This window comes from Haemaphysalis longicornis, unplaced genomic scaffold (assembly GCF_048455015.1).
Source record: "Haemaphysalis longicornis isolate Haplotype H1 unplaced genomic scaffold, Haemaphysalis longicornis Haplotype H1 scaffold_5, whole genome shotgun sequence".
In the NCBI taxonomy this organism is placed as follows: Eukaryota; Metazoa; Arthropoda; class Arachnida; order Ixodida; family Ixodidae; genus Haemaphysalis; species Haemaphysalis longicornis.
Window position 1 is genome coordinate 91,023,640 of NW_027526385.1, and position 18,764 is coordinate 91,042,403.

Here is an 18,764-nt window from a genome sequence, read left to right on the forward strand (position 1 = left end):
CGTGGCCTGAGCTACTTCTAGAACATGCTAACGGCGCCTCGCGAAAACAGCCCGCATGCGCGTTGCAGAGACATGGAGAGTACAGACATCGTCGCCCCCATCAGGACATCAGGCAGCAGAGCGTCGTCTGCTGCCTGCGACCGGCCGGCGCTCAAGAAGCAATCGACGTTGCCAGTGGCCCTCCGGGGCAAAAATAATTATTGCGATGCATAAAAAATCCGACATATATTTTACGGGCATAAGAAACGTTTGACGCAGGGAAGCAAGAGCGAAGTGCGGTCTTTTCCTATGATGCGAATAGTCATTTTGCGGCTGTGACGATCGCTAACATGAGCTGTCCCGCTAACTGTGGAACGGTTTCAATGCTCGACCGGCCAGACGAAGCTCGACCACCTCGTGCATTTTCTGCAGGGGGCGCCGCAATCTACAGAACATTCATCGCTGTGGGTGTAAATAAGCACGAATCTCTGCTGATCCTGAATCCGTTTCAAAACAAAAAAGCGAGCCTCGGCCTCGGGATGTTTCGGTTCCTTATGATTTTTATTTTTCTTTATATTCGTGCCTTTTGTGCGATGTCAATAACAGTAGCTCCTAGTTTCCTTCTTTATTTGTGTATTTTCTGTCATGTGCTAGCTATGTATGGCTGGATAACAAGCTTTAGTGCAGGTCGATGAGGGGCTTTGTGAAACAGGAGAAGCTAGCTAAGTTTCAATAATAACTTGTGTAGTGAAGCTCACCAGTCCAGGCACATTGCAGGGAAGGTGGCTTCTCAATTTCAAAGAAAATGTATTTCATGTCCTAGGGCAGTTTTAACAGGAACCAACCCCGCTTATGTCATGCGACAGCCCCGAGGGTATGGCAGTGTACCATTTTTGTTCTGAAAAAGCATACTCACCTTCCTCGTCTAGCGTCGAAGTATACAGGGCGGCTGTGAAAGCATTATAAGTTGCGGAGTGAAATCAACCAGAACGCTTTCCGCTGTCATCAGCGAAATTTGTTGGGAAGGGTAGCATGGCAGCTAAGAATAAATCTAACGTTTTTCACATGGCTTCAAGTATAAATATTTTTACACTCCTTGTGTGCTCCCGGAGTCAGCAGCGCTTTATAATCACACCACAGAACTATGGTAGCACGCCGTAGCCCTCAAGGGATGTTGTACCAAGATCCAGCCCACGCGCAGAGCGTCTCCTTTAACGGGGAGAATACTACGAATCTTGTTGAGCAATTTCAGATCTGCGGTTAGGAGAACTGCACCAGTCTAAGCTAGCAGCAATTCGCGGGTCCGGTCGTCTTTGTGTACGGGAGTTTACAGAAATTCTTACGACAAATCATAATGCGCCTGAGCCAGCGAGGACTGTTTTAGTGATGCTTTTTTATCTAAAATGAACCTATGTAAACTGCGCTGTAGTAAGCCGATGTAACTCCAAACAACGTTGGTTGAAGTTATTTCTAGGGCTGCCACATGTCTCGCGGCTCACAGTGACGGTTCCTGCTAGCGATCTTCACGGCTACAAAATGACGGTGCGCCTCGTAGGAAAACACCGCCATATGTTCTTGATTTCCTGCATCAATCGTTTTGTCTGCGCCAGAAAAAAACTGAATTTTTTTTCGGCGCCTCAGTATTTAATAATACCGTTCATGGCAACTGCAACGTCGGCTGCTTCTTGAGCGCCCGCAACTTGCAAGTACCCGACGACATGCTTCCGCCTGATGACACGTTGTGCGCGACATCTGTACTCTCCTGGCCCCCACAACGCGCAAGCGAGCTGTTTACGCGAGGAGCTGTTAGGGTGCTTTAGTAGTAGCTCGCACCGTGTGCTCCCGTGTTCTCCTTTAGCGTGGCCATTGTACTACAATCATGGACAAAAGAAAGGCATTCACTAAATTATGAACCGGAACACACAAATGGCACGATTTTTTTTTTCATAAAACTGAAATTGGCCTCGGGCCTAATTACAGCAACAAAGTTGAGAAATATGGCGATTCAATTATACCAATAGCGGCAACTATTTTATTTCAACGAATAGCGTCAGCTATTTGTTCTGCTTTTTTGCGAGTTTTCGCGCATGTTTTTGCGTTCGTATTTCATTTTTCTATGACTGTATGTTTGCCTATATGTACACTGCACGTAGGTGATGCCAATCGGGCTATACCACGGCTATTAACCGCCTTCCTTTTAGTTCCAGAAATAACCGCACTCAATAGCCACTTTAAGTTGATGCTAAAATCCTTTATTAGCAGCGCTTCAGATTATGTAACTAGTACCACCTTTGCCAATAGGGTGAGAGCACAGTCACCCTTCCACGCAGAGCGTGTGTGCCTCACTGGTATCGCCGCAAAAATTCTGTTACAAGTGCTGAGTGAGCACGCGTTCAATGCCTCCTCCGAAAAGGTTAAGAGTTGTTACGAATCGGCCAACGCCGCCGTATTTTCCCGCATCACCCCTCGGCTGGGCGGCGAAGCCATCACGTGCGCCTTTCTGCCGTCAGGCGCCAGCGTGTCGGTGAATCATACTTTCATGTCTCGACACGCCGGGCCAGACGCCTCGCTTTACAACGCGCCTCCGGCGGTTGCCAGTGGCACGTCGAAACATGTTTCAAGGACGTGCGCCCCACAGCCGTCAGGCGCCAGCATGTCGTGAGTCATACATTCACGCCTCGACACGCCCGGCTCAGACGTTTCGCTATCGGTACGATCATCAGCGCGCCGACTTAATGCGCCCAGGCATGTTTCAATGACACAGAGGCCCCGTCGATCGCAGCGGAATCCTCCTTTCTCCCCTCTCTCGGACTCAATGTGCGCCGAGGCTACCCACGACACACGAACTGTGGAAAGAGCGTTGTGTGCGTATGTGACGTTCGTGGCGTGTTGCTACTTGTTGGCGTTTTGACCGTTGCGGCTTTTGGGTATACAAAAAAAGCCGCCCAAGCGCTGTATTTCTTTCCTGTTTGAGCAGCGAATCCATGCTGTTACTCTGTAGCCCCGTTTACATTGACCCGACGAGGGCGCGTTGAGTCGAAATAAACAGGTTTTTTGGACTCGACCCCCCCATGTATAAGCGGACGGGGTGGGTCAGAGAGCCGTCGCGGCGAGTCCAGTCAACTCGGAGGCAGGGGGTGGGTTAGCTCGCTCGTCAGGCTGAGTCGGCGGGCCGCGGGGAGCAGAATACCGTATTTGCGCGGTTCTAACGCGCCGCCAATCGTAACGCGCGGGTAACTTCAAGCAGGAAAATTCGAAAAAAAAGTCTGACACTGACGGTACTGCGCAGATGGAAAAGACATGTCACCACGTACCTGGAAAAGGGAGATTTTATTTGGCGTATGCACCTCTGGAAGCCAAAAACGAATTGTGCTTCACAAGGTTGCTTATCCAGCTGCTGCTGGAAATACAGTTATTACGGGGAACACTGAAGCTGCTTGCGATTTCAAGTGCCTTGATCTTCATAATTATAAGTGTTTGGGGCTAAGCAGAAGCACAAAAAAATGTGCAACAGCTCACCAGGGTATGCGGCACGCCATTGAGGGATCAGTGCGCCGAAATTCAGTCACGTTGTGTTGACGGATTGTTTTTATTGGATTGAGTTGGATTTTGCAGGTGCTTCGTGTCCGTTGCGCATGGCAATGCTGTTGGTCGCTTTAAAGCCTATTTCGGTTTTCAGCCCGATTGTAACGTGCACACAAATATTAAGCTACCTTTTAGCAAAAGAGGGTGCGCGTTAGAATCGTGAAAATACGGTAGCCCCTTTTCCGTGACCCCCGCCGCTCCCCTCACCTCGATTCTTTGGACGGGGTTCATATAAACTCGGACGCGTCGAGGTAAGCTGAACCCGCCACTCAACTCACCCCGCCCCTGTCGCGTCCATGTACACGGGGCTTGTTTGAGTCCTGTATCGTAACCTCGCCCGTCGGGGCATTGTTCTTTGGCTTCGGCTCCCCTCTCGCTATGAAGTAAAGAGTTACGTTAGCCTACGGCTTTCGGACTTCTTCACGGCTGCAACAGCGGCTGGCCGCTCGCATCATACACGCTACCACTCGTATGTCGGAGGCCACGGAGCTGCGATCGGGTGGCCCCGCCCGGTCGCAACAACTGGTGTCAGCGCTGGGATGACACGGTTGAAACAACTGGTTGGCGGAGGACTACCAGAAGTTCCGTGAAGCCGAGAAAGCTAGGGGCGAGTCGTACTTAGAGTTCGCCTACAAGCTGAGGGCTAATATAGAAGAGTGGCTCAAAGAGGCAAAGGCTTTCGGAGAGCGCGACAAGGTAGTTGAGTGCTTCGATCTTGAGCCGTTTTACCGCCGACTACCGGAGAACCTGAGACTCTGGATGCAAGATAGGCCAGCGGTAAATACTGTGGATCAGGCAGCTCAGCTAGCCGACGAGTTCGTCGCACGTCGAGATGCGCAGGGGCCGAAAGACGGCCAAAAGCAGTTCAGGCCGAGGCCTGATAAGTCAGGGCCGAAAGGCAGAGCTCCACAGGAAGACGGTGGAGCAAGGGAAGTCGTTGTCGTGGATAGAGAAACTGGCCACGATAACGAAAAGAGAGCAGCAGACGCTAAGGAGCAGCGCAGAAAGAAAGCTTTTGAAGCGCGCGGACAGGCTGCGTGTTACAACTACGGCGAGACGGGACATTTCGCTGCCAGTTGTAAGAAAGGAAAACTCGTCTTTCACGTGCTATATCAGAGTGAGGACAGCAGGCAGTTTCTGGAGCCGTACGTACGTGAGCTTGTCGTCAACGGTAAACCGTGCCGAGTTCTTCGCGACTCCGCGGTGACGGTAGACATGGTCCACCCTTCGTACGCTGAACCGGATCAGCTAACAGGGCAGAGTCTTTGGGTAAAGCCAGCCGTAGGATCACGAAATGTGCGCTTGCCAATTGCTAAGGTAAGCATCGGAGGCCCGTTTGGTGAACTTGTGATGCAGGCAGCAGTATCCCCACAACTTCTTCCGGAGTACAGGTACCTATTCTCGAACAGGTCGGATCAGCTGTTAAGCGAAAAGGGGTACAATTTTGAGAAACCGCCGAGGAAAGAACCAGCTGGGCTCGCTGCAAAGAGCTCGAGTAACGATAGGGTCGCCACCTCTGTGAGGAATGGCGAAACTCAGACAGAAAGCGACGATTGGGAATTTGCGGAGGCTCACGACAGAGGGCAGCGTAAGTACACTTTGTATAGTTCCTCTATACGCCTCGAGCTTCGCGATCGCTGCGCCGCCTGCCGCCGCTTCTCCGCGGCGTTGACGGGATTTGCGCTGCGTGACTGATAGGGGCTCGTGCAGTGTTTTGGTTCTATTTCGCTTCTTTTCGCCTTTCCGCGCCGTAAAAAAACTTGTTATGGTGAAGACTATAGGCAAAGAGTACGTTTAGGTCACTTAAAAAGCAGCTGCGTCTACGTAGCGTACGCGATCGCCTGCAAGAGCTACCCGGGGACGCGGTTCTGCGCGCTTCGTCGCCGCTCTTCCGGGCGTCGGCGACGGCAGCAACATATCACCCATGTCACCTCTAAAACATCAGGCACAAATGAATTCTACTGACGCCTCGTTTAGAACTGATACTGGCACAATGAGAGGTTGGCTTCATTGTGCAGCGTGGACAACAAATGCGGCTTTGTTTCGCATATATACGCCGCAGAAAAATATGTTTCGGGGATGTGATTACCCAATCCCGGACAATAACTTATGCCTTTTATAAGAATATAAACCATGCGAAAATGTAAAGTATATTCCAAGCCTGTGCGTCGTTAAATATGTGCCCACACACGCCATATAGCAAGAACGAAGGAAATGAAACCACAGGAAAATAAATGCTGTGCCAATGCGGAATTTAGAAACATAATTGCTCTAACGGAAATGAAAAAAAAAAAAACAGTGCAGCTTCTGGCATGCTAAAGACGTTCGTCTAAACTTAAGCCAGGTAGGTTTTACTAGACCAACTATACGCGAAATGCACTGCTATTTCGCGAGAAATCGGGGGGGGGGCGGGGAGGGGGACGCCGTGTACAAATGGGGAGCGGAATCAAGCAATGACCGTTTTAGTAATCCCACACATAAATCTCGCGTTCACTTTCCTTTTGTTTTTCTACTTCAGCGAAGAGCTGATCGTACGGCGGACACATTTTTGGAAGTATACAGGGTAGGCTGTTCAACAAGCGATGAAATGTGTCGTTGGAAGAGTGTGGTATGTGATAACGCCCTCTAATTTCAGTTTCTGGTTTACTCTGCTGGCTCCCTGTGCCATATGACGATATTTCGAAGAAGCATTTAGTCTCGGACGCGGATTATATTGTAAGCCCGTCTCCGCGCTGCTCGCAGAGGATATATGTAGCAAAGGAAGGTCTGCGGGCTGCGGGCGCGCACCTCACGACAAGACGACTCTATCGTGTGCTGATCCCCGAGTATAATTATGCATTGTCCATCGTACTTTTGTTGAATATTACCCAAATTAACACAGACTGGCTTGTAAATGGTGGTGATCAATATCTGAGGTATAATATTGGCAAACATAACTGGTGTGCTGTCACGTATGAGTGCTCCGCTGATTATGTAAGCGCACAAAACCGACTTAAATCGTAGTGTATAGCCGTAGCATGAACATCTGAGGAACCGGTGGTTACGGAGACACGGCTAGTAAATTCAGGTCACTATAGCTACAATCGGCTCCGTCATACGCCGGTTCCGCGACGCTGGCCTGTGACACACACCTGGCGCTTATACAGACCGAAAATACCACACTAAGATCGCGTCGGAAACATTTACACTCTCGTAAACACACCCCATTTGCAAACAGAGTGACTGCTCCACACAAACATGAATTTCAAACGCCCACAAACGGTAAATCTCAGTCGTGAACGTGCCGCAAAAGCAGCGGCGGCACTGGGGAGCGGGGCGCGGACTCCCGCGCCTGCTTTCAAAACGGGCCGCTAGGGGGATTTCAGTGGCGCCCCTACAGGCCGCGCTCGAGGCGTATATAGCTCCGGCAGGAAGCTAGCTCCCCGCGGGAGCTATATAAATGACATCTAACTGTGTGTAAGGCCCCTACGGTGAGCGAAGATGTTTCGTCGCCATGTTCGAAGTGCGCTAGATCACGGGAGGCCTTGAAAACGGCTGTCGACCCGAACGCGCGCAGTTCGCGCGCTAACAGCATTCCGCGGGACTGCGGAAACCATGAGGCTACCGAAAGGCAACACGAGTCCACTGAAACGGAGGTTGTTCCTTCGGACGGTAGTGCAGAAACAAGCGACGTGGTTGGAAAGCCTGCAGTCGAGGCAGCAAACGGTTTGCAGGTTTCAGCTGCGAGTCATGACGATCTCGCCACTGGGCAAGCCGATTCCGTCCTGCCACCAGCTCAGGTAGCTGACCTCGAGCAACGGCCACCCGAGCTCGTAGAGATTCAGGTGTCTGGGTCGGCTGAGCCATCTTTTGAGACAGGGCAGCCTGGTGGTAGTGTAGTTCTAGCAGTGAGGAAGGAGAACGGGAACACGCTTCGGGCTTCGCGTGCGGAGGCTGTCGCCGAAAGCGCGAGGGACGACGAGGTAGTGACTGTTGGGAACTGCAAGGTGTCTAATGAGCTCGTCGTGCCCTTGTCACTCCCAGCTGATGCTCCCGACGATAGCCCAACATCGGCTGAGCTAGTTGAGGTTACAGTGTCGCCTGTGGCTGAGCCGAAGTCGGGAACCGACCAGCCTAGAGAAGTGAACGTAAACGCGTTCCGATGTTCGCTCGTCGAACGCGTTCGTGAAAAGGGGAGTGACGAGGAGAGCGGGAAAACTCCGCGTACTTGCGGCCCGTGTTTCAATGCGGGCACACCGAGAGGCAAAGCCGTGAGCTCGCTTCGCGCCAAGGGAACGCCGCCTCCAAGAAGGAGTGCGCGCCTCTCGTTTGAACGATCCAAAATCCCTCTCGCTCCTTCGCGCGCTCGAACTGCGTCGAACAAGACGACCGGTGTCATTTCACGCGGTCGCAGCAGCTTTCAGAGAGCAGCCACACCTGAAGTGCGGTACAAAAAGGGAAAAGCTCGGGGCAATGACTAGAGCTCAAATCGCAGCTCTCTGAGCGAGAAGTGGCCTGAAGACGCCTGACTTTCTCTCTTGCATTGTTTTTCCTGCAGCAGGTTTCGCCCTTTACGTTACGTTTTTTTGTGTGGGACATTTCCAATCACGCGAAATGTCACCTTTCAAGTTTGTTCACATGTCTAAAGTACTGCTGGGCTAACATATAACTAGAACAGTTAGTTTTTTGCGTATTTTATCGCAACTAAAACCCTGGTAGATCTTCAGTGTGAATTTGTCTTCGCACTTGCCGGGGATGCGGTTGTGTCTTCCTGTGTTGTTCTGTTGCTTGCCTGACCAAGCCAGAGAAGTTCTTGGGGAGCCACTACTCGTCCAGTGATCGGCCCTGTGAAGCTCCAGCACGGTGCCGTACAGCCCAGGCCTGGAGTCGAGCGTCTGCCGAGCACTTCACTTCGAAAGCATCCCTCCGGACAATGGTTGAAGACCCTTATCCATCGGGATCTCGGACCCCCGTGGAGAAGCTGTTACCAATCGGCCAACGCCGCCGTATTTTCCAACATCACTCCTTGGCTGGGCGGCGAAGCCACCACGTGCGCCTTTCTGCCGTCAGGCGCCAGCGTGTCGGTGAATCATACATTCATGTCTCGACATGCCGGGCCAGACGCCTCGCTTTGCAACGCGCCTCCGGCGGTTGCCAGCGGCACGTCGAGACTTGTTTCAAGGACGTGCGCCCCACAGCCCTCAGGCGCCAGCATGTCTCGTGAGTCATACATTCACGCCTCGACATGCCCGGCTCAGACGTTTCGCTATCGGCGCGATCATCAGCGCGCCGACTTAATACGCCCAGGCATGTTTCAAGGACACAGAGGCCCCGTCGATCGCAGCGGAATCCTCCTCTCTCCCCTCTCTCGGACTCAACGTGCGCCGAGACTACCGACGACTCACGAACTGTGGAAAGAGCGTTGTGTGTGTCTGTCACGTTCGTGGCGTGTTGCTACTTGTTGGCGTTTTGACCGTTGCGGCTTTTGGGTATAAAATAGAAGCCGCCCAAGCGCTGTATTTCATTCCTGTTTGAGAAGCGAATCCATGCTGCTACTCTGTTTGAGTCTTGTATTGTAACCTCGCCCGTCGGGGCATTGTTCTTTGGCTTCGGCTCCCCTCTCGCTATGAAGTAAAGAGCTACGTTAGCCTACGGCTTTTGGACTTCTTCACGGCTGCAACAGCGGCTGGCCGCTCGCATCATACACGCTACCACTCGTATGTCGGAGGCCACGGAGCTCGGATTGAGTGCCCCCGCCCGGTCGCAGCAACTGGTCTCAGCGCTGGGATGACACGGTTGCAACAGAGTGTAAAAGAGTGCGAAGGGACGTTCTCCAAGGAAGCGCGATGGCAGCTCCACTTTTCGCAGCAAACCTATCATATCGCACACCATAAGGACCATGAACGTAAATTTAGATGTAGCACGTAGAAAATTACCACTATTTTTCCGCACTGTATAGTTGCATTGCTTATGGCTGCTTATAAGGAAGCTCCACTACTACTCAGAGGTTTTTAAGTCAGGAAGATGGGACTGAAAATTTTCAACTATAAGCAGCCAGCTTGTGATGAAAGAGGACCAAAAGATGTATACCAGAACTCAAGTTAACGTTTTAAATTTCAAAGAGCTGCTAAGGGTAGAGTTACATACGGGGAATTGATCAAGGTTGGATTGGACTTGGCAAAACTTGTGTTCTCACCCGGTACGCTGCAAGTCCTTCATGTCGCAGCAGGAGGTCAGTGAAAACTGCAACGAAGAAGCAGGCGTGTAGTAGTGGATGCAAATTTGAGGCGCAGAATCCTCTCCAACGCTGACAGACCGCACTGATGATGATCCAGACCTGGATAAATATGAGTTGCTTGAAGCGGTGCTCGCTACAAACTCTCTGCTAAATCGCAACGCCCAAATGTGCACTAGTCATCAAATGACAATTTTTCTCGAAAAACCTTTTCTCGAATCAACTGCAAATGTTACGCTGTGAGAAATACTAAGAAAGATAGAACTATCGGAGCTTAACCCCTGCAGCACGTGTAACTTTCGTAGTTATCTTCTAGAACTCCGGGTAACGAAGCATGACTTCGCTAAGATTTCTTCTTTCACAAAAATTCGACGAACGAAAGCGAAACAGCTGGCGCGAAATAGAGCCAACAATCTGTTACCTTAATAGGAATAATCGGTATTTTATATAAGACACACATTATAGATGCGATGAGACACGTGACGACCACGAGCAGAAATCTTTATCGTATCGCGGTCCAGAAAGAATAAATAACCTTCTACCGATTGGTTGCGTGAGTACGCTACCCAAGAGATTTTATATTTCCTTTTCCGAATTGCGCTTTTGAAATAAGAGCCAATAAGGTTAAAGTACTGTACAGATATCTAATTTACTGTACAGATCTCTATAGAACTCCTCCGCTACTATATGTATTTAAACATATTTGTAATGAGATTGCCTTGCTTGTCATCAAGTGCATTCATCTGATTTTTTGTCATATCATGCCTAGACGCCTCTTCACGGCTTTCAGGCTGCCGTCATTCTTTGCAGCATGCCCGATCCCCTCTATATTATGCTGCCGTATATCAGCTGTCTTACGCTTAGTGAATAACTTCGAAAGCTCCGCTAATTGTATTCTGTCAGCTGGGGTTGATATTGTCTTGCTCTGCCGTTTCCTAATTAGATCTTTTGTCTTCTGGGAACGTTTACCGGTATCCTGTACAGCGATCGTACCTCCAACTTCTACTGCACCCTCCGTCATAATCTCTGTAAGATTTTCGCTGGTTTCCTGTGTCGTAAACTTTACTTCCTCGGTTAAAGCTGAATGTCGATTCTGCAGCGCGATCGTGAATTCTTCCATTTTCTGTCTTACTGTTTTCTTATTGATCGTATTCTTTCGTACGAGCTTGTTACGGTTACTCAGCAAATCTAGCATAATTCGAGATCTTACCATACGGTGGTCACAACAGCTCACCCGTCCAAGTACTTTAACATCCTCCACGACGTCAAAGTTATCGCATAGTATGAAGTCGATTTCATTTTTATGCTCCCCATTCGGGCTCCTCCACGTCCGATTCCAGCTCTTTAGTTTGCAGAAAAATGTATTCATGATACGTAGATTATTCCTTTCGGTGAACTCGACAAGTAATTCCCTTCTGTTATTTTTAGAACACAGAGAATAGCTCCCAACTGCCTTATCTCCAGAGCGGTTCTTGCATACTTTAGCATTGAAGTGTCCTATAACTTGGGTGTACTGTGTTATTACTTTCGCCATTGCTGATTCCCCATCTTCATAGAAGGGTTCTACTATCTGGTCGTCGTGACTGGATGTAGGTGCGTATGTATACGTATGTAGTAGTATGTAAGCGTTTTTGTACACATAAACACTTCTACAAATCATCCTTGTAACACGTAGGTGTTAGCTTCCCCCCTTGTTGAGAATTTACCTACGATGTGCAGCCTATTTTGTGGGCATTGTTAAATGTTGCCACGGAGCACCCAAGAAGTTCGGACACAATAATGATTTTCAGGCATTTTCAGCTTTTTTATAAAGCGCAAGAACGAACGCTTGATGTTTGAAAGCGCAATGGCCAAGATTTTTTTTCTCTTCCGCCTAGCTCACCTGCGTTGGTTCATTGTTTGTTTTGGCCTAAATAAAAAACGCGCAGATGCACTCTTCCGGTATCCTTTCAAGGTGAAAAACGATGCCACGTCACGGGAGGGCAAAAAACAACACGCCTGTGGGCGGGCACCTTGACGGCACGTGCTGACGAAGCCGTGGGTTGCAGAGGATATTATACTCACAATGGATACACCAACAGCAAAATCTGTGTTCAGAATGGCGCCAGGTACAAGCAGCAAAGCGTTGTAGGATATGTACAACGCCGCCGTAAAGAGGCTGAAAAGCTGGAAAAAAGGCAAACAAACAGAACAGTGTGCGTGAACTACATACTCTGAAACTGGAAAAGGCAAAAGCACCATGCCCCTCCCCCTGCTAGTTTGATTTAAGAAAATAAATTTCGGCGGTAGCTGTTCGGCGCAGCAGCACGAAAACAGGTCAAGGTCACAGCTGAGGTGTTAAGGACGACACACGCACACACACTCAGTCTTTTGCTCTCATATACATACGTATGCTGGTATTCGCATGCATGCTTATTAAGGTGCGTTAATATATATATATATATATATATATATATATATATATATATATATATATATATATATATATATATATATACATATCTATTTATATAGATACGGGGCGAGGGACTCGGTAAGGACACATATCAAGGTTACAGTCGTCATTGCCAGTGCTATTCGGCGGTTTTCCGAAATATTTAATAGTGCCGAATGACCTGTGTATGTCATGTTTCTTTGATACAGTGATAAATAGGCGAAAATATAAGTCGAGCAGATATCTCCGCATAACGCGTGTGATGCACTGACCAATTCTGCTATCCCGCAGCGGCTTCTCTCTCGACTTTACAGCGGGGGTTTATATTTACAAGTGCTCTGAGGACGGTCCACTAACGCCGCCCCTGCCCCTTGACCACCGCGGGAGACCTAGAACGTCTTTTTTCCCAGCGGCTGCCACGTAAGACGTGGTCGGATGTCGGGGTTAGGTATTGGCATATCCGAACTGCTGGAGCCAGAGTCCTCGTAATGCATGTAGCAGAACAGAAAGATACGGGACGAGGAACTTGGTAAGGACACATATAAAGTTTTCAGCCGTCATTGCCAGTTGTATTCGGCTGTTTTCTGAAATATTTTATAGTGCCGAATAACTTGTGTTTGTCATGTTTCTTTGATACAGAGATAAATGAGCGAAAGTTTAAGTCGAGAAAAAATCCGCCGTTTTTTCCGGGAGCGGGAATCGAACCCACATCTCCGCATAACGCGTGTGGTGCACAGACCAATTATGCTATCCCGCAGCGCATTCTGTCTTGACTTTAGAGCAGGGTTTATATTTACAAGTGCTCTGAGGACGGTCAACTAGCCTCCCTTGACCACTGCGGGAGACGTAGAACGTCTTTTTTCCCAGCGGCCGCCACGTAAGACGTGGTCGAACGTCGGGGTTAGCAATTGGCATATCCGAACTGCTGGAGCCAGAGCCCTAGTAATGCATGCAGCAGAACAGAAAGATACGGGACAAGGGACTTGATAACGACACATATCAAGGTTGCATCCGTCATTGCCAGTGCTATTCGGCTGTTTTCCGAAACATTTAATATGGCCGAATGACGTGTGTTTGTCATGTTTCTTTGATACAGTGATAAATAGGCGAAAATATAAGTTGAGAGAGAGAGAGAGAGAAACCATCTTCATTTGTCCTGCAAACGTGACGCGGCCTCACGTCGTGTCAGCCGGTCACCCACTCAAAAATCCACCGTTTTTTTTTCCTGGAGCGTGAGTCGAACCCACAGCTCCGCATAACGCGTGCGGTGCAGTGACAAAATATGCTATCCCGCCGCGGCTTCTCTCTGGACTTTACAGCGAGGGTTTATATTTACAAGTGCTCTGAGGACGGTCAACTAGCGCCGCTCCTTGACCACCGCGGGAGACGTAGAACGTCTTTTTTCCCAGCGGTCGCCACGTAAGACGTGGTCGGAGGTCGGGGTTAGCAATTGGCATCTCCGAACTGCTGTAGCGAGAGCCCTCGTAATGCATGTATCAGAACAGAAAAATACGGGACGAGGGACTTGATAACAACACATATCAAGGTTGCAGTCGTCATTACCAGTGCTATTCGGCTGTTTTCCGAAATATTTAATAGTGCCGAATGATTTGTGTTTGTCATGTTTCTTTGATACAGTGATAAATTAGCGAAAATTTAAGTCGAGAAAAAATCCGCCATTTTTTCCTGGAGCGGGAGACGAACCCACATCTCCGCATAACGGGTGTGGTGCACAGACCAATTATGCTATCCCGCAGCCGGTTCTGTCTCGACTTTAGAGCGGGGTTGATATTTACAAGTGCTCTGGGGACGGTCAACTAGCCGCCCTTGACCACCGCGGGAGACGTAGAACGTCTTTTTTCCCAGCGGCCGCAACGTAAGACATGGTGGAAGGTCGGGGTTAGCAATTGGCATATCCGAACGGCTAGAGCCAGAGCCCTCGTAATGCATGTAGCAGAACAGGAAGATACGGGACAAGGGACTCGGTAAGGACACATATCAAGGTTGCAGTCGTCGGATGTAGTTGAGGTTGTTAAATTCGACAGATTGAATTGAATGTCTAACGATCTGGCCGGCACAATTACAGCTCCCGCAGAACTGGAGTTCGTTACCGAACTCACACCTATTCGCGAGGCTCTCCTGTACCTAAAGCAAGAATTACCACAAAAATGGGCTCTGCTTTGCGACTCCAGGCCAGCTCTCCAGAGTGTGCACTCTGCTCTTCGCTGCGGCCCGTACGAACAGCTTGTGGCCGAGATTCGTCAAGCGTATGACTTCTTAACAAGGCATGGGCACAATATTATATTTCAATGGTTCCCTAGCCACTGCGGCATTTATAGGAATGAATGGGCAGATAAAGCGGCTCATCATGCCCATGAAAGTGCCCAATTGGCCGACATCCCATTGTCGCGCCATGATGCAGCAAGGTCACTGCGCTCCAGCGCCCGCGAAATCACGCTGACCGTTTGGAATACGCTGCAGTTTTTAAACCCCCGCCTGTACTTGCTCGACCCTCACCTGCAGCGCCACTTACCCACTAACATGCCCCGTTCAGATGCAACCCTACTGTGCCGACTGTGGATTGGAGTTGCTTTCACTAAAGCTTACTCATTCACTATCGGCATGACTGACCGCGCTGCATGTGACGTGTGTGCCACGGACGAGAAAATAGAATACCTCTTGTGTCACTGTGTCCCGTTTGCAACGCAGAGACTGCACCTGTCAACCGCTTGCCCGAAACTCAAACACCAGCCAATAACTGCGCAAACTGTTCTGTGTCACAGACGTAGCCCATCACAGTCCGAAAAGGCCACAAAAGCGCTACTTCGGTTCTGAAAGGACACAGGCCTCTCTGAACGATTGTAGAGACACTGTGCACCATTGTTCACTTGTTATTTGGTTATTTTACCGTTTCAGTTTGGGCTATATTAGCGCCTATTGTTTTCTTTTTGTAGTTATCTTTAATGTTTCTTTTCTTGCTTCTCAAGCTCTATTCCTGTCTTTTCAATACTCTTTCTTTCTCTTTAAATCCCTCCTTCCCCACGTCCCATGTTTAGGGTAGCCAACCGGACTTTAACCTGGTTAACCTCCCTGTCTTTTATGCACTGTATTATCCTTCCTTCCTTGCAGTCGTCATTGCCAGTGCTTTTCGGCTGTTTTCCGAAATATTTAATAGGGCCGAATGACGCGTGTTTGTCATGTTTCTTTGATACAGTGATAAATAGGCGAAAATATAGGTGGAGAGAGAGAGAGAGAGAAAACATCTTTTTTTGTCCTGCAAACGCGACGCCGCCTCACGTCGTGTCAGCCGGCCACTCGGCTTCCGTCACCTACTAAAAAATCCGCCGTTTTTTCCTAGAGCGTGAGCCGAACCCACATCTCCGCATAACGCGTGCGGTGCAGTGACCAAATATGCTATCCCGCCGCGGCTTCTCTCTCGAATTTACATTTGGGATTTGGGGGTGCTTTTTAACATAGAATTCGAGGTATCCAAACCAAGCGCTAAGCAGAAAAGAGACTTTTCGTACAGATGCCGGGATTTATTTTTGAGTCGGCAACGCAAGTACAGCTTAGGCTTCCTCATAAGATTCAGCTTTGGAATTTTATTTTCGCCTGTATACAAACTGAGTCAAACAAAACCGCCGCTTCAAGATGTAACTTTCGTCAAACTGTTCAAGGGAGATATAGGTCTTCTGGACACCCAATATTTGCAGCTGTGCTTCCTTGCCTCGAAAAAATGGACTAAATATGACATCGCTTCTTTTTAGGTGAAAGTCTCCCATTTCACAGATGCGAGCAGTAAAAGCTGCTTAAAGATATTAGCAGAGTTCGCACTGTCGTTGTTGCCTATGCCCCTGAGCAACTGCGATATTGAGCGCGTATTCTGACACATGAACTTTGTGAAATCGCGCCCCCGAAATAGGAGGAGAAATGATATGCACAGCGCCATCCTGCACAGAGGTCAAAACTGTTAACAACAACGCGCGAACGCGTGGCCTTCGATACGTGCAGCGCAGCCCGTTGATAGCCACCGGCGTAACCAGCGAGATTAGGCGACGGCGCTGCGGCGGCTTGGCATGTGAAACTATGGCCGATGGTTCCGTGTTTAGGGGAGCAAGGTTCGATGCCGAAGATCCCTCACTATGACCGCCCCTAAAGTCTATATTAAACGCTATCTTACGCTGATAACCAGTGCAGCCTTGTTTTCGCCTTTGGTATGGTTCCGATAAAAAAAAGTGGAATGTGGGGTCGGGCACAGCCATTCTAAGGTAGGTTGTGTAGACTGCACTGGCTATGAGCGTCAGATAATGTTTGATATAGGCGTTGGTGGTGGTTGTGGGGAGGGCCTTTCGGAGTCGAACCCCTCCCCTCATTACAAGGAAGCATCGACTATAGCTTTCGCTTGCCTAGCTGCCGCACCGCCGTCCCCTATTCTCGCTGATCCCGCCGGTGGCTATCAGCAGACTCAAAAGCCACGCGTATCAAAAGCCACGCGTTCACGCGTTGTTGTTAACAGTTTTGACCTCAGTACGTTCGCTATGGCCTTAGGGTTGAGGAGTTTGCTGATGAGACTTCCAACCGATACCGAAGAAAATGCACCTCTTAAAAACAATGAATGTGTACGGCTCCGCTGAACTGGATGGTAACACGAATCTTCCCGATCTCTCGGGGACCAGTGACGATGACTGTGTGTAGTGCGAGAACACATACCGTTCAATCATTCACGCCTCAATTTTTATTATGCAAAATTCCATTTTCATTTCTTCCATTTGTATTCGTAGTATTTTTTGATACTAGAAAGCAATTTTAAAAAAAGAAAATATTTCTTGAACTTCCGCTTATTTTGGGCTTATTCGCAAGAGCGCCGCCTCCTTTGTGAGCTTCTTTAATGTGGGTATTTGCTTGTTGGCTCAGCGGCATCTGGCAGCTTTGATGTCGGGAACAGCTAATGACATATCCGGGCTGCTCTATAAAGAACCCTCGCAATGCGTTGTGCTGAACAGAAATGTACGGTACGAATGATCCCCCCAAAAAATTCCTATCAAAGTTACAGTCCTTATTGCCAGTGTTGTTTGGTGGTTTTGAAAGTGTATTTTGAGAGTATCAAAGGAGGTAAGATTGTTGTTTTTGGGATACAAGGATAAAGGTTCGATTCCCGCTTCCAAAACACTGCCGATTTTTTCTGGACTTCTTCGTTTTCTTTCGTATCCCACTGCCTTTACCTTTATTGCTCCTTTACCATGAGGGCTACTTACGACGTAGAAGATGTCGCAGATGGTTATGCAGACAGGCCACCGTCGCACAGAGCTCTGCTTTTGGACTGTTTGAGTGAGTTCGATTGCCGGCAGCAATGACATCCCGATGAGAGTCCATTTCAGCAGGCAAGAAACTGTGTCTTCGAGTCCAGAAGACAACTGCATGCATTGACATGCGGCGTTAAAAAAAGTTAGGTCATATTTTTTTGTCAATATTCTTGCCTTTTGCGTGATATAAACCATCTCGTAAAGTATGTTTTTAATCGGCGTATCAAAGTTGCTATTAGTTAAAAATAGATGTTTTGTGATCACCTAGGGAGATTGTTCGGGCTAGGCGACTTCCATTTACTCAATAGCAGTAGACGCTGTCATTGAGTGGTTTCTTGATTTGTTTCGTAAAGCCTATGTATGTGGCCTGTGCAACATGGCAGAACTCATTACTCCTGGTAGAAATGCAGAAGACGCCTGGTTGTTCGTACCGTCAATATGACCTTCAAACTCAGCAAAAATCATGCGCGAGCCTCACCGGTGCCGCTGTGAAAGCGTCTATTCGCTCGTTTGTTCCATAGACTTTTATAGAATATTAACTAGAACGTAAACTGGCGCTAGTATAAACGCGAACCCCGAGAGGGCGCTTAAGCTTCGATGGGAATGACGGGTAGTTCTGGAACCGGATTGCAGAGGAATAAAACCGTCCTAAGGCTGCGCAAATTGTTTTTGTTATAAACAAAACTATTATTTCATGGTTTGTTGTATACAAATTACACGGCAATCAAAAACGTTTGTGACCAATTCTGGTTTTGTGCGAAATAAAACGGCGCGTTTAAATAAAAAGCAGACGCGGAGTCAGGAGGTTTGTGGAGTAGGTTTGCCATTTGCCGCCAACTGCAGCGGGACGCGGACTTCTCCAAACACCCTTTGTAAAAGTTTGGACGCTTCCAGTTTTTGATTTTAGGAAAAGTTTTGTGTTCTTAAAAAAAGAAGCCAAATACGCTTTGGAAAAGTTATTCTACCCTGAATTAGTAAAATTGATCAAGTGGAGTTCCTATCAGACGCCGGTACTGCTTGTCTACGCCGTAGGTGCCCGCGTTCGCACGAGAAGTTCGGCTGTTCCAAGCGATTCGCCACCGTCATCAGCTTCGAAAATACCATGGCTCTGCCGAATGAGCCGTGCCTCAACTCTTAATCGGCAGACAACTTCGCTGCACACAGCGCCGTCATTTGAGTTTTCGTGTTCACTGTGCCGGCAACAAATTGATAACCCACCCAATTCGCAAATCTAGTTTTAGAACATTCC

The 18,764-nt window shown here is 48.8% G+C and overlaps 1 protein-coding gene across 1 annotated transcript in view; it reads right to left on the reverse strand.

Annotated features, from left to right (window-relative positions):
- The window catches only part of LOC144139819 (multidrug resistance protein mrp-7-like), a 45,430-nt gene that overhangs the window by 19,780 nt on the left and 6,886 nt on the right, over positions 1-18,764 (reverse strand). The window contains exons 2-4 of the mRNA XM_077672072.1: positions 17,468-17,626; positions 11,843-11,944; positions 9,740-9,880 (exon numbers count right to left, since the gene is read on the reverse strand). Of these exons, the coding sequence (XP_077528198.1) occupies positions 9,740-9,880; positions 11,843-11,944; positions 17,468-17,626 (402 nt within the window). The remainder of the gene's footprint in view (positions 1-9,739; positions 9,881-11,842; positions 11,945-17,467; positions 17,627-18,764) is intronic.